Here is a 15,256-nt window from a genome sequence, read left to right as displayed (position 1 = left end):
GATTGATAAATAGACGTCAAGATAACCTCCCGACACAAGCTCTATGATTATAAAAGAAATCATAATAACATCCACAAAAAATTATCTTAATAGTTCTTTCATTCAATGTCTTAGAACTATATTCATTCAACTTGTAATATTGGGCACAAACAGTCTCTTTAGAAATCTATCTTCAACCAACGTCAGGTCCGACTTAGATATCAAAAAAGAAAGATCTTATTTTCTGTCCGAGATTGGTTTGTCTAGGGAACCTCGCTAGAAACCAAATCTTGAGTCATGAAACCAAGACCTAAGCCCTAATGACTAAACCCACAATCAATCGAGTTATTCATTCAACGTGTAATATTGGGTACAAACAGTCTCTTCAAATTGTGTTATTTTCTTGTGGCTTATTTTATCTGGCACGGAGAGAGGGGGTGCACCACATAGAGATATGTGTATACAATTGTATAGAGGAAAGAATTCTTCTTCTCTAAGGAATACAAGTTCTAATAGGAAAAAATAACTAGTAGCAAATCTAATCTAGGGTTTACACAATCACACTTAAATACAATGTTTATAAAACTTTTGTTTATTTTTTTATATTAATCATACACTTTATTAAAAAGGATAAGCATATTAGTAGAACAAAAAATTAATTGAATTTATACATAAGCTTATACCATTCATTAAATAGAATAATAAATTGCATGTGAAATTCCAGAATATTCAAAAACACAAATTGCATGTGTCTTAGTTTTTTTTATAAGATACTTGTATCTTATCAGAAAAAAAGAAAAATGAACAAAATGTAAAATTCTGTATAAATTAATAATATTCATTTATCGATGTATAATAACCTCTCTATAGTAATAACTTTTCTAGTCCCAACATTATTCATTTATAGAGGTTTTCTTGTATTTATATGAATTTCTGAATTATGTTTCGAAATTTTCAAACTTACTCCAATTCCGAATATTCCAAATTTGAAAATTTTAACTCACTTTGAACCTATTCCGAAATTTTGGAATGAAAATAGCACACGTTGTTTATGATCCAACCATCTGAAAATCACCCCTACTTAAGATTAAAGTTCCAGAGGAGTCAGCTGAACCTTTTTTTTATATATCTTACCAATGAACAAATAAGAGATTTTAGGTTCGAATCTCAAGAATGGCAATTTCGATGCCAAATTAAGCTGCCTATTGTATGGCTTAGCCGTACTCCCCCTCCTCTTAGTGTAAAATATATCGTTGTACTAAAAAAAATGACTACATTTGCACCCATCAAAAGGTCATTCTTTGGCGCCATTTTAACCGAAATGGTCAGTGAGATTAATATAGCTCTTTATTTTGGTCCATGAGATTTGAAATCGATGGAAGTGATCTCTAAGTTTGTCCACCATCAATCATTTTGATCATTCCGAGAAAAGATTATGTTAAATTCGGACCAAAATGAGAAAAATACCCTTAATTTAATAAGCAATGGGCCAATATGATATAACAAAATTTAAAAGTATTTTTGTCATTTTAGATAAACGATAAATAAATAAATAAATTGCAACCAATCATGGATAAACAATCTCAATTAGTGAGAAACAATATCAGTTAGATGTGTTTTCCTGTAAGTTTATTATATACCAAGATCAAATGTCGGCTCGAACAACTTGGGAACCAGATGCTGCGCCTGCGGCCTTGGCGCTTCTGTTTTCTGTTTAAGAAGCAATGTAGCTTGCGCTTCCATTGCGTCAAGATCAAGACCCTCGAAAAACTGATCGTCAAGCATGTCATCGTTTGCATCAATGCGCTGCAAGTCTCTGCCTGCAGCCTCTGACTCGAGCGAGAACTCTCGCTCCAAGTTGACTGCAGGATATCTTGAATGATGACAGCTCAATTTTCTTTTACGGCTTTCAACATCTCTCTCGTATTCTGGGGAAACACCACCAGTACAAGGTATGTCTACCCTTACCCGGTTCATTTCCAAGGACTTTGAATCCATCCTGGTTGACTGATTTGTACCATCACTTTGGGGCGTTTGGAGAGAGAACGATGTTTTGCCACAGGAACTTCCAGTTTCGGTTGTCCTCGTTGTCGCTGCCACAGAATCAGGTGAATATACCGCAGAACTAACCGGCTGCCTCTCCATGGGTGATTGGGTGAGCAATGAACGCCTTTGTAAGAAATCAAAGAAAACTTATGTAAGAATTTTAATACAGGTTACAGAACTAGAAGAGATAATAACAAATAAAAAAGAAGAGCAAAGAGCAAGGAAACAAAGAAACCTAAAGCAACTACATTGATGGCACAGTTCACCGGCCAAATGCAGGAGGATTGGGGCCTGGTAAATGGTTTTACATGGGGCATAGCAACTCCAACTCTCACTTCGGTTTGTAACTTAGAGAAATTTTGAGAGAGAAAAGAAGTTCAGCTAAATAATCTCATTCCAAGTGACCCACTGGTTGTAAAAGTAGTTTCGAGAAACAACCGCCACCGCTTCCAAGGGAAGATTAATCAACTGCACGTAATTTTAATTTTTGCAAAGTTATATCTAAATTCTTATAACAATTGGATATTAGTTTCCAAACTCCTTAAATGATAGCAAAAACTTTGGAACCAGCACCTCTTTGGATCAGTATCTGATTCTCCTTACAAATGTCACTTGATCACAGAATGATGTTATATGTGAAACAAAGTAAAAGTTGGATTCAACTTCTACTACTACATTTTTCCAAGATGGAGTATTCAATAATATTGACTTTCAAAAAAAAAAAAAAACAAAAAAACTTCCTACAACTACCCAGTTCAAATGAAAGGCTACATTATGAAAAGTAGTTCAGTCAAACCGGTAATGGTTTGTGAAGAATAAACTGCTCACTCCGCGACCAAGTGTACAACTTGATCATCCATTCACATGTGTCGGAGTGTGTGTGTGTGTGTGTGTGTGCGTGTGTGCGTGTGTGTGTGAGAGAGAGAGAGAGAGAGAGAGATGAAAGACCTGTATATTGCCATCATATCATTTCCTCCACTTGCAGACTGAGTAGCCGCAGCTGTAGGATTTATTCTGTCATCTATGAAACTATCATTTGAATAGTCATCTTTATCATCTTCCTCATCATCAGACATACCAGCTTCTGAAGATACCCTGAGTAATTTCAGTGGAGTAACACCATTTCAAATATTAGTTTTCAACAAAAGCTTCTTTTTATTACCCACAAAAACTAAACAAAAAATCAAACAGTAAACATTCTTTATTCTGTTGGGTGAAATTGCAACTACACAAATTTACCAAAAAAAAAAAAAAAAAGCTAAGCCACATCATTCTAATATAGAAAAAAGTATGATCTTACTCAGCTTCCTCCTCGATGAAGGCCCTTACATCATCAACTGAATTTTTTTTACCTAAGTAACAACAGCAATGTATCGGTAAATAGGTCACATAAAAAGATTAGCATCTGAAAGGCAGTCCTAAAAGACTTGGTGTGGTTGCACTTTAAATTACGGAAATGAGGATCGCTAAAAACTAGTCAGTAAGCATCGAACTCCAAAAATAGATAGATTAGCAAAACAATAAAGAATACGGGAAGGGAAACTAGCATCTCTATTGTATTCACGGTACCTCTATTGTGCTTCGAATGGAGTGAACCAGTTTTAGAAAATGATCTAGCAAGGTTTCTTGTTGACCCCACATTATTTGTCACGCTTTCTCGATTCCTACTTTTCCAACGATCCCCGACTTTGCGCAACCTTCTAAACTTGCGTGCCTCTTTAACACTTTCCGACTTGTCTCCAGAACTTATATTCCAATCTTTGCCACAACTATTGTTTGTAAGGTCAGCTAAAACAGTATTAGCTCTTCCACTAATTGGTGATGCGGAGGTACAGCCTCTTATACTAGCACTACTATGCTTGTTATGGAATGGAGTTCGAATTTCAGTATCCATAGAAGAAACAGAGACTTTTCCTCCACAGGCATTGTTTTCCGTACTTACTTTTTCTCTATTTGGAGGATGTAACTGGGCAGGTGAAACAGGGACAGGAACTGCATACTCATTTGAGTTATTTGAAAGTCCTGCATCATATGTTAGCATCAATTTTCATACTAGGGGACAATAGCAATCTCAGGAAAGTTTATCCCAATTTGAATTTAAATGAAATCTTACTAAGTGCGTTACTAACCGCTAGTGTTGATAGGAGACTCTGGAACAACTCCACCTTCCATTAAATTAGTAAGCCGTGGACTGAGCTCACCATCTCTCGAAATACTATTGTCTTCATCTGTGAGCAACAATGATGCCTTGTTTTCCAGAACATCAGGTGTGTCGGAAACACTCTCTCCTTTACTTAACAAATCTCCCTTCAAAATTGTAGTTCGAGGAATTTTTTCGGCCCCATTAAATGTTTTCTCCATCCAGATTTCGGACTTGCACAATATAGAGCTAAGTGAATTCTCATACTTTATGCTTTTCATCTGAATAGTTTTAACATCTCCACTGGCACCACCTTGAGTAGCTAGTTCTGTGTGGTCTTCACCTGAAGTCCTTCCATGGTAAGAATTTTGCTTCAAGCTATCCAACTTCATACTACTTTCACTTGTGAACATGGAATGTGATAAGTCTTTCGATCGAAATACAGGAACAGACATGATTAAGACCTTTCCAGAAGCATCCACATTTACAACATCTGAACCAAAGAGGTAAGAGTGCTCATAAGGATTTTCACCAGGGAAATTAAGTTTGTAATGCTTCTCCTTGGTTTTCAATGTACTAGTAGGTGATAATTCAGAATCCAGTACTTTTCTTTCCGACTGTTTCTCTAAAGAATCATCAAGATTAAGAAAACCTGCAACAAAATATTCAAGATTTGAGTACAATACTAAGAAAATGGGTAGCACAGCCTGCATCTTCTCTGCATTCAATTCCCCTAGCCAAAAATAAAATAAAATAAAAGAAGAAATGAAGAGATGATGGGTGCTTAGTTTTTAAGTAAATGATGACTTAAGCCATAACACAAAATAGCTAAGGGGATAGCAAGAAACAAATCCTCTCTACAATTTCATTTGAAACATGAGAACCAAATCCTGATTAAACTTCGTATTCCGTTACAAGGGATTTCTTTTATACCCTCGGACAGAAAACAAAATGGGGTTTCTTATCTAGCCAACAGGTAGAAGGTTCAAATTCTTAGATTCGCAATATTAATCAACTGAATTAGTTAAAGAATCCAGGTGCAGCATCATGACTTCAAATTAGCAGCATGATTATGCATACTAGTTACAGTACAAAATGTGGTAAGAGTGAACATTATGATACTTGCAGTCCATTCCTTGCGTTAGTTAACTCCAAGAAAAGATAACCAACCTCATAGCTGTTGTACTACTATTATCATCAGAAGAGTATACAGAAGACAACAACATTATTTCATTCATCAATCAAGAAAATGTCAGGTTAAGAGGAATGAATTTCAGAACAACTTTGAACAGGCATGCATGCATACACAGGACCAAAAAGTGAGAAAAAAATCAAAGTTACAAAGTAAAGAACAAGATGGCTCAAAGAATATGATAAGATTATCCAGTATTACATTATGGTTGCATATAAGATGAAATATAAAAGTTAAAACAAAAACGAGAATATAAAGACATCATACACCAATGACTTGGTGATCCTAAGCTTAATTTCTGAACCACTTGTAGAACGAGTATTGAAGTATAATATTAACTTATCTCAAATAAACTTTAAAAGAAAATATAAGTGCGATAAACTATAGAAGCTCAGCTGGATTTTGATTAACATGTAAACATGCATAGGTTTGATGCAGGGCATTGATGCAAAGTATGACGAATTAAATGCACTTCAGAACTCCATTTGACACGATGAAACTACTCCTAGTAAAAAAATATTCATTTTTTCATAATAATTGAAGGAAGTTGAGGTTCCACCATGAAACCAATTGGCAACACGGGGAGTAGCCCAACCCTTACAAGCACATGCAAGGTTCAGTAAACTTCCGATGTGGGACATTTCTTCACATCGTCAAAGTTACATCTGCATATAATCTGAATGAATCCTTAAAATAAACAGAAGAATTTTGAAATCAAATTTTCTTGTTACACAGCCATTTTTGAGTTGGGGCAACTAGCTACAATAAACATATTTTGACAGTTGGTTGCAGAAATGATCAGTCATCATTATATCATCGTCGTGTTGTTGTTATGTCATCGTTTGTGTCATTATTAATTATTAAATTATCAATATGTCGCCGTGTTAGTGAAAAATGATCATTTATGCAAACCAAATGTCAAAATATGTTTATTGTAGCTATTTTCCCTTTGAGTTACCTTGTCTGTTGTTGTCATGATGTTCAGCAGTGTCAATGACATGTTGCTCAGTAGTGTCAATTCCCTCTACATAGAATTCATCCTGAAAGCAATTAAGTAAAAGTTGTAAAACTCAAGAATATGTAATACATTACAAGAAGGAAAACAACTTAACCACATAGATCAAATCAAACCTCAACAAGGGAGATATTGCTGTCCCTAGAAAACATTAGTCCTTGCAAACATTGCATCATATCAATCAGCATTGTTGTCCGATGTGAATGCATTACTTTATACACTCTTGACGGATACGTTTGAACGTGAGGAAAGGCAATAAGAGATGGCTTCCATGTAAGTCCATGAGGGTGGAAATACTTGGCAATTAAGTTAGTCTCAGCTACCGTTAACGTTTCTGAGATCACAGGTGTCTGAACAATGTTATCATCAATAACTTTCTTTCCACGACGAATAAATTGTTCAACTGAAAACTGAAGAAACTGGACTTCGGGTTTGAAAATATGAGGAATCTGCAATAAAATTTGATGCAATCAATAGCTAAAAAATGGACCGGAGCATTAAAAGTTATACAGATGCAGCATCTGTTAGAAAATCCCACCATCCTTGGACTAGAATGGAAATTGAAGCTATTTATTCCCCCATTTCGCATGTGTTTCATCATATTCTTATTGTTTCCTTTCTTACGATGGTAACCCTTCAACTCTGACCCTTCACAGGCTAGAACTAGTAAGACTTGTCAAGGATTTAGGATTTACTCAGGGGAAGCAAGAAATTCATTGAATATTCATACTGATCTCACTAACAACTAACTACATAAAATGCATTAGTCATATGAGAAAAGGATATCAACTCGTCCATCATGCTTCCTTCCAGTTCTCCCCATGCGTTGAATCATTCTCAATGGTGATACGTTAGCATCAAAGCATATAACCAGATCAACTTCCATAATATCCAGGCCTTCTTCACCAATAGATGTGGCAACAATGACATTGTATCCACCAGCACGAAATTTCTGTGGGAGATCAAAATAAGCTAATGCACGGTGCTACAAAAAGAAATAAGTACAACACAATTACCTCCAAAACAGCTTGTTGAACTTTTTGTGACTGGCCTTTTAATGTTTTCCCTGTAAGAAAATAATAGTCAATATATTTCACAATAGACACGCAAACCAATATAATTGTGAGGCAACCTGTGAGGCCCTAAAATTTCACAGGTAATTTCCATCCCAATTTTGTTATAGGCTTATATACTTATTTTATAATCAGTGTTCTAAATTCTGCTTATAGAACTATTTTAAAATAATTGGTTTTCCACCAAACAGCTATCATTCAGACCAGATTATTTAAATTAAATCCCAATTATCACCGCACAAACCAAGAAGCCTATTCTTGTTTCCAAAAGCTCTACTCCAGCTAATTCACAATACCCACGTAAATCATTAAGTGAGTTCGAGGGATCAGAGGTTTTGAACTGAGGAGTTCCTCACACCAGAGCTCTGATACCATGTTAGGCAACAACTAGAACCCAAATGCTTGAGGTATTAGGGAATAGGCCAACTATACAAGTTAATCCTAATGCAAACGTTAACCAAGACATACATAAATTCTTGGCTGTAGTATGCCATTTTAAGAACTAGGAAACCGTTTCAATCCAGTCTCCTAAGAAGATCTCTTAACAATTATTATCTTCTCTTTGCCTTGAACACAAATACATTTCAAAAGAGGTCAAGGACCTGAAGAGTGGGAGAAAGCCAGAGAGAGAGAGAGAGAGAGAGAGGTGGACAAATAAGAGGCAATATAATAAAAAGGAGAAGATAAGTCAGTATCAGACGAAAACTCCATTGTCTTCCTGCATGTCAGATTCACTCTGAACATGTCCTGTTCAACATGCCGGACACATGGTTGAAAAGGTTGACCATGTAATAGAGACATTGGATATGACAATTTTGTTTTGAAGTTTTGAACCAAGCTTATATATAAAATAAAAAAAATATAAATGAGAAAAGCGAACATAAAACAAGAGAGGAAGTTAAAGAATTAAGAACAACTGCATCTTATAATAAATTTTTATTTAGGCAACAAAAGATAACTAATTTTCATTAAACATCACATTTAATAGGGAAAAGGAACAAAGTGAAGAATGGAGCTTCAAACCTGAACTTTGACCAATAAACTGGGTAGCTTTGACTAAATTGCCAAGGTTTGCTAATGCATCCATTATGTCCCTGTATACTCAGAAGGGTTTTCCACATTTTATATATAATTAGCTTGAGAAAACATAAAAATAAAATCATCATTAATTAATTAAACACATAAATTGTTGCACCTGACACTTCCCCGAAAATTTGAGAAAATTATAACCCTTGATTTCTGTGGATCATTTGTTTCTACAATGAGAAATATAATTATCAACCACTGAGAGCTAATACTTTGAGTCATACGATTAATATATGCTATCAATATAAACCAGTGTTTCATCAGCACAGACATAACTCAAAAACTCAAAACTAAATCATTGTAGCCAGAGCACATACAATCATTGGTATAAATAGTAAGTACTCAAACATTTTGTCCATTTCCCATCTACAAATGTCAACTTAAAACTCAAGTCTTCAGAGTTTAGCCGCAACAAGTTCTGTTCAGATAATAATACACAGTCCAAATCCAACAAAGAAATAAAGCCAACAGGGAAACCCTAATGGTAAAGAAATATAAACCCATAAAGCAACAGTAATCCCAATTAAAATTAAACATGTTTCATATAAAAATTCCCTAAAATCAAATAAAAAAATTGAACAGGTCTGACAGAAATTTCTGTTTCATATTGTCCAAAAAGTTTTAAGCTATTATGATGGGGATCAACAATTAATTTATTTTCTAACACTCCCCTTCATATGTGGGCCTCTTTCCAGTGCTATAGGGCTCAACTTGTGGAGCTCAAATTGCAGAAGTAGTATTAAACCCACGACCTCCTTTACTATGCCATGCTAAGTCTTTTTGCTTTATCATTGCTCTGAAAATCTTTATTGAGATGTGATACGGTAATTATCTTCTTCTCTCAAGTATTAGCAATCTCATCTTTTGCAGTTGTTTATACATGACAAAATTGGTCCATTGGCTCACAAAAATGTAAAACTTTTGGCATTGCTAGTCTTGCTAAATAAAATTATTTATACATTAGAATAAGAATTTAATCCCTTAATCCCTACTTCAGCCATAAGTGAACGTAAAGCTGGGTAGATGTTTCAAGCCTTTGTTTGAAAACAAAAATTAGTCATTTACAAATAATAGTTTCTGGACAAATTGGTATATTGGCTCACAGAAACATTAAAGTTTTGACATTGCTAGTATTGCTAACTAAAATTGTTTATACATCAGAATAAGCATTTAATCCCTTACTCCCGAATTCAGAACAAGTGAAAAAAGCTGGGGAGATGTTCCAGGCCCTTCATTGAAAACAAAAATTATTTATCTACAAATAGGCATTTCTTGACGAACACAATATTGAAACCATGAAGGCAGCAGTACTTCTAACATTTGATACACTTATACATTTCATAAGCAGGAGTTATAAAATATCAAAACCAGCAATGATAGCATACAATAAAATTAAGAAAAGAGACCACATACTGAAATGATCATGCAGTACTTCTAACATTTTGGACAATTTGGGACTCGGAGCACCATGTGACAAACTTTGCTGCATTATGAGCTTTGCTTTACAAATATCTTCATTTCTGCTCATATACCTTGCAAAAGACCTGAAAAAATGATCTTGAACAGCTTAACGGTCTTGAATTGCTTGCTAAAAAATTTAACAGCTTAAACTCCATGCCATCAACATTAATATATAGTATATTAGATATTAGTAAAGTCTATACAAGAAGTTTTTGTTCTTCAACTCAAAGTCCAAATACGGAAAAGTCAAACACCAATTATCATAATGAGACAACAGAGTGTGTGCCTTTCACGTAACAAAAATATCTTAAAACATAGAAAATTATCCGCCTCAAAATCTCTGCAAGGCAGATCTGTTTGGAATTGCTTGATACCAAATTTTGTTATTAGGTGATTCTCATCAAAAGCAACAGCTTCTGGCACTTCATTTTCAAGGTGCATTACTAACACATCAATGGGAATTGGGAAGGTTCCTACATAGATTAAAGAATATTTAACTCGAGAAAAGTAAACAATAAAATGCATGATGGTTCCACATATAATAGGAAATAGTTATTAGAATCCGAGTATGAGCTAATAAAGACAGTGAGGAAACTGAGAGTATAGAAAAGCCATACCCTTGTTTTAATTTTTCTTCAAGCATTTCATATGCTGGCCTTATTCCGTGGCTTGATATTAGTTTACGAATGTGGTAAAGTGTAAGCAGTGCTCCAAAGAAACCTTCAATGTCTCCAGGCTTAATTTGGAGGTCTGGAGGTGCTTGACGAAATTTCTCTCTTGAATTAAGTAATAGACAAGGGCTTAACTGTAACAACACCCCCCCAACCCAAAGAAAAAGGAGTGAGATTATGTGGACCCAGAAAGTGTGTAATTGTTTCAGTAAGAATTAAACAGAAAAAGAAATAACAGATAGAAAGATAAGGTAATAAATTTTCGTTAGTAAAAGAAATTGGTTATCTGTACAGTGGCTTTTCTATTCCTTAAATCTAGAGGAAAAACAAAAGGATAAGTTACTAGAAAAACTCAAAACCATCCCTTTTTTACCATGTCTGATGGCATCGCCAGAAAAGAATAAAAATGCAAAGAAACAATCCCATCCAGCACAGTTTTCCTAGAGCAAACTAGAAGAATTCAAATTATACTGAACCATACATTCTGAATGTCTCGAGTTGGGAGAACTCCAATGGCACAAAGCCTGGATGCAAACGGATGCATTGCTTCCAAGAGCTTATTGTCTATCTCAACAGCAGCTTGACCCATTGCAACCTAGAAATATTGCAACAAAAGTGTTTTCCTCTGTACAAAAAAATTCAGCAAACAAGAGATTACAATGCATACCTGAATCAACTCTACCTCCCTGTTGTGGACATATGGTTTGACATCAGGGTCGTCTTCATTGCGATATTGAAGTGTTGATATATATAAGTTATCAATAACTTGCTGGACAGTCTGCTGCTTTGCTGTACAAGTGCATGTAGTTTAGGATACTCCAAACGAAATTTAGTAGAAACCCAGTATGTTAGCAACTTACATCCCGGTGTTGCACTCAAAGCTAAAATTCGCAGTTGCACTTGTTCAGCCATTAACTATAAAAATTAAATTATCATTAGTACCTAAAACCATTAACTTTGTCCGATAATAACACACCGAGCCAACACTTATAAGGGTAGCAACACAAGAACATTAGTGGCGATAGTGACACCACACTCTGAACCAGTACACATGCAAAGGATGATCAGACATAGTTTACAGATCAGAAATCAACAGAACATACCTCACGAACTGCAACACTGTAAGAATAGTTTCCTAATGCTCGGTGAGCTTCATCAATCACCAAACATACCAAGTATTCTACTGCACATGTGCCTGCAACGAATTACCCCTGATCAGAATCCAGCAACAAAAGATCTTTCTCAACAGGAAAAAAAATCTAGATATTTATATGCATAAAAATGGTGTTGGAATATACTTATTTTCTAGTGGGGACAGTTTCACATTTTAGAATAGAACAAATGAAAATATCAAATTTCTAAAGCTTTTCATTAGATAATCCTAGTGTATTAGTTCAAGAATTAATCACCAGACTGAATGTCCTTCTCCAGCACTTGTGGAGTAACAAAAAAAACTCGTTTAGTTTTCCACAAGCAAGCTCTTTTCGTAGGACTTGTCTGACCTGTCATATCAATTGTCCATTCCTGCAATCAGTTTGATCAGAATCTTCTTATAATTCCTAAGTGAATAAAATTGTTAAGAAACCACCAAATTTTGAACAATGCCCACTGCTTACAAGTAAATGGGGTTCTTACCTGTGGTATTCCTACAATATTATGACACGCTTGTATTTGTTGCACAACAAGTGGTCGAGAAGGAGCAGCAAAGACTATTTTTCCTGTTGTGGGAAGAACAATGTCCACGTATCATAACTAATGAAAACAAACTTGAAAAGCCAACAGCAAAAGAAACTGAACAGAAATGAGGATGAATTAACATGAGAATGTGAATAAATCATAATAGGAACAAATTCGAATAGGGCATAGCCTAAAGTGTCTAACTGTCTGCAATAGGATGAAGTTGGTTCGTACTAAAATAAAAAGAATTCAGAATAATCAAACAAACAAAAATTAAGAATCCAGAATCAGAACACGTATAATAAACAATTGGTGAAGAAGCATGGTACAAGTTACTTTACCATTAGGGAACCATCTGAAATAGTTATACATAACAACTGCAGCAATTAGCGTTTTCCCAAGTCCAGTTGGCAGTACCACCAATGTATTTGAAAATAATGCCGTCTGGGTAATAGAAAATTGATAGTCACGCCGAGGAAAATTAACTGCAATAAGGAATAAGAGTCCGAAGATAAGTTTAATGTTTTCTACACTTAACAATAAACAGAAAAAATGAGACAAGCATAACCCTTTCCAAGCATTAATATCGAAAAAAAGTGAGATCATAAGTTCACAATCTCAATCTCTGCACAAGTACTCACATTTTCCCTAAATAGTCCGATGCATTTGAACCCACATTAGCTCAATAACACAACTCATTAGCAAAATTTATACTTCGATAAAAATGCGATTGAGAATCTAGCATCCGGGGCAATATGCCATCTAGTTCATTCAAATAATCAAATTCCAACTTCAGTCTCCAAATCCCATATCAGAAAGTAAAAAAATAAGAACACTATACCCCTCTTCCTGAATACCCAAAATCCAAACTTCCACGCAGTAGAGAAAATAATTGCAGAGAAAAGATGAATCCAACCTGGGTACATCCAAGTTTTAGCTGCCTCAGCATCAATTGGAACACAGGACACCCTCCCATCACCCTCACTACAATCCAGGTTTCGTTCTTCGACATCTCGAATCTCTGGTGGAGGCCTGCCGATAAACTTGTCGAGGGTGCTCTGCCGGGAAGTGCCGGCCTTCTTCTTGTTGCCAGGGATCGGGGCAATCGGATTTTGCACTGGGGTGTTAATGTTACTGGGGGGAGGGGCAAAATGGGAAGATTGATCCGAAGTAGAGGAGGGCTTTGAAGTCTTGGTCTGGTAAACCACGTCGATTTCTCTCGCCGCCGCTTCCCAATCAAAATTGTCGTCGTCGTCGTCGTCGATGACATGGTGAGGATTGGTGGAAGTCATTGGAGAACTGGGCGAGGAGAGAGAAATGTGAATCGATAAACCCTTGGAGAGAGAGAGAGCGTTTTGGCGGCAAAACTTGAAGAATTCGCACGCTTCTATATGTGGGCTTTCGTTGTCGTTGCTACTGGACTTAACTAAATAAAATGAGAACATTGCACAAGCCCATTCGTATGAATCTATTTAAAAAGACTTTCAAATGAGTTTTTGAATACTAACGTGTATTTAATAAAAAGAAAATTAATAAAAATGATTTTAAAACTTTGAGTTTTAAAAATAATAACAAAATAAAGGTAAAATAAATAGTACCATAATTGACTTTTTAGTGTAAAAATATGGTTTTTCGTTAAAATGAACAGTAATAAAAGTTTTCCGTTAAAGTTCCCTTTAATAAAATAACCATCTCATCAATCAGATAATAATTATATTAAATATATATATCTACAATAATTATATCTGACTATCAGATAATGATTGTAGTTTAATCCGTCTTTTTTATGTAGTGTCCTTGTAGCTTTTTTTTTTTTTCATTGATTACGTGATTATAATGTATTTAGGATGGTGTTAACACACACCTCTTTTTACCTCACATGCATACCATGTTAATTTCTGTCAGTTGATTTTCTTCTATTCATTTAATTTAGCGACTGAAAGTTAAGAGAAGTGTCTGAAAGGTAAAGAGATGTGTGTGTTTTTAGTCCTTTAGTAATAGTTTTATATTGTTTAACATAACAATTAAACTATTTTTTTGTAAATTTATTACCCTACCCATGATTATCTTCAAGCTTTCATGTTCACTTGCATTTTTTATTGTTGAAACAAAATGAACTTTGAAATAAACCATTAGGCTTTTGATAGTTGTTTTGGTGAGTTTGATTTTCTATATATATGTATATATATGAATCAACAACTTGAATTTGATTGATTGTCTAATTTATATTAAACTTTGAAATAAACCATTAGGCTTTCGATAGTTGTTTTGGTGAGTTTGATTTTCTATATATATATATATATATATGAATAAGACAACTTGAATTTGATTGATTGTCTAATTTATATAATATTATTGTTAAGTATTTAACGATAGCTTAAGTAAGTGTGATGTCTATATATAAGAATTAGTGAGTTTGATTTGTACTAAACTATTATCACAGTACAGTGAGTATGATAGACACAAGCGTTACATATTAAATACAGAACCCGTCTATTTTTTTATTGGACCTGATTGTCTGCGCTTCTAGTTCCATACCCTTTCCATCCTCTCATATTTATGTGGTCACGGTCACGTCAACATTTTATATTCCCATTGTTTTTTATCTTATTATTTTTATAAAAAAAAAAAAAAATCAAGGGACGTGCTATCTACATATCCCATTTTACTTCTCACACACTCTTGTCTGTTGATCTTTTTCAATTAATCCGATCCGACGGTCGAAAATTAAAAAGTTGTGTGAGAAGTAAAATAGGATGTATGGATATCACACCCTAAAAATTAATATAAAATATTGACATGACTTAATCATAATCACATAATATAAAAGGGGATGAGAAAAAGATGGGACGAGGAGGTAGACAATCCAGATCCTTTTTTAGTTTCTATATTTTAGAATTAGTAACCTTTTTTCTC

General features: G+C 34.7%; 1 protein-coding gene across 1 annotated transcript; it reads right to left on the bottom strand.

Moving 5' to 3' along the window:
* Positions 1-1,453: 1,453 nt before the first annotated feature.
* LOC137727832 (DEAD-box ATP-dependent RNA helicase FANCM) lies at positions 1,454-13,649 on the bottom strand. Its single transcript, XM_068466670.1, has 22 exons — positions 13,257-13,649; positions 12,682-12,825; positions 12,299-12,381; positions 12,073-12,187; positions 11,767-11,858; positions 11,524-11,578; positions 11,331-11,452; positions 11,145-11,258; positions 10,610-10,797; positions 9,945-10,075; positions 8,641-8,701; positions 8,469-8,539; positions 7,389-7,438; positions 7,159-7,324; positions 6,911-7,038; positions 6,489-6,821; positions 6,316-6,397; positions 4,155-4,898; positions 3,595-4,047; positions 3,326-3,377; positions 2,974-3,120; positions 1,454-2,149 (listed from the first exon to the last, which is right to left on the bottom strand). Exons 1-22 carry the CDS (start codon positions 13,630-13,632, stop codon positions 1,612-1,614), a joined length of 4,245 nt encoding a protein of 1,414 aa, XP_068322771.1. The 5' UTR covers positions 13,633-13,649; the 3' UTR covers positions 1,454-1,611.
* Between the last annotated feature and the right edge of the window lie 1,607 nt (positions 13,650-15,256).

This window comes from Pyrus communis, chromosome 1 (genome assembly GCF_963583255.1).
Source record: "Pyrus communis chromosome 1, drPyrComm1.1, whole genome shotgun sequence".
NCBI lineage: Eukaryota > Viridiplantae > Streptophyta > Magnoliopsida > Rosales > Rosaceae > Pyrus > Pyrus communis.
Note: the sequence above shows the minus strand (reverse complement) of the source record. Positions and strands in the feature narration are given on the sequence as shown.

Coding starts and splice junctions, on each gene's coding strand:
- LOC137727832 (XM_068466670.1), bottom strand. CDS start 13,632: ATGACTTCCACCAATCCTCACCATGTCATCGACGACGACGACGACGAC. Junction 11,453..11,523: donor TTTGAGTGCAACACCGGGAT/GTAAGTTGCTAA, acceptor GCACTTGTACAG/CAAAGCAGCAGACTGTCCAG. Junction 8,540..8,640: donor AATTTTCGGGGAAGTGTCAG/GTGCAACAATTT, acceptor CTGAGTATACAG/GGACATAATGGATGCATTAG.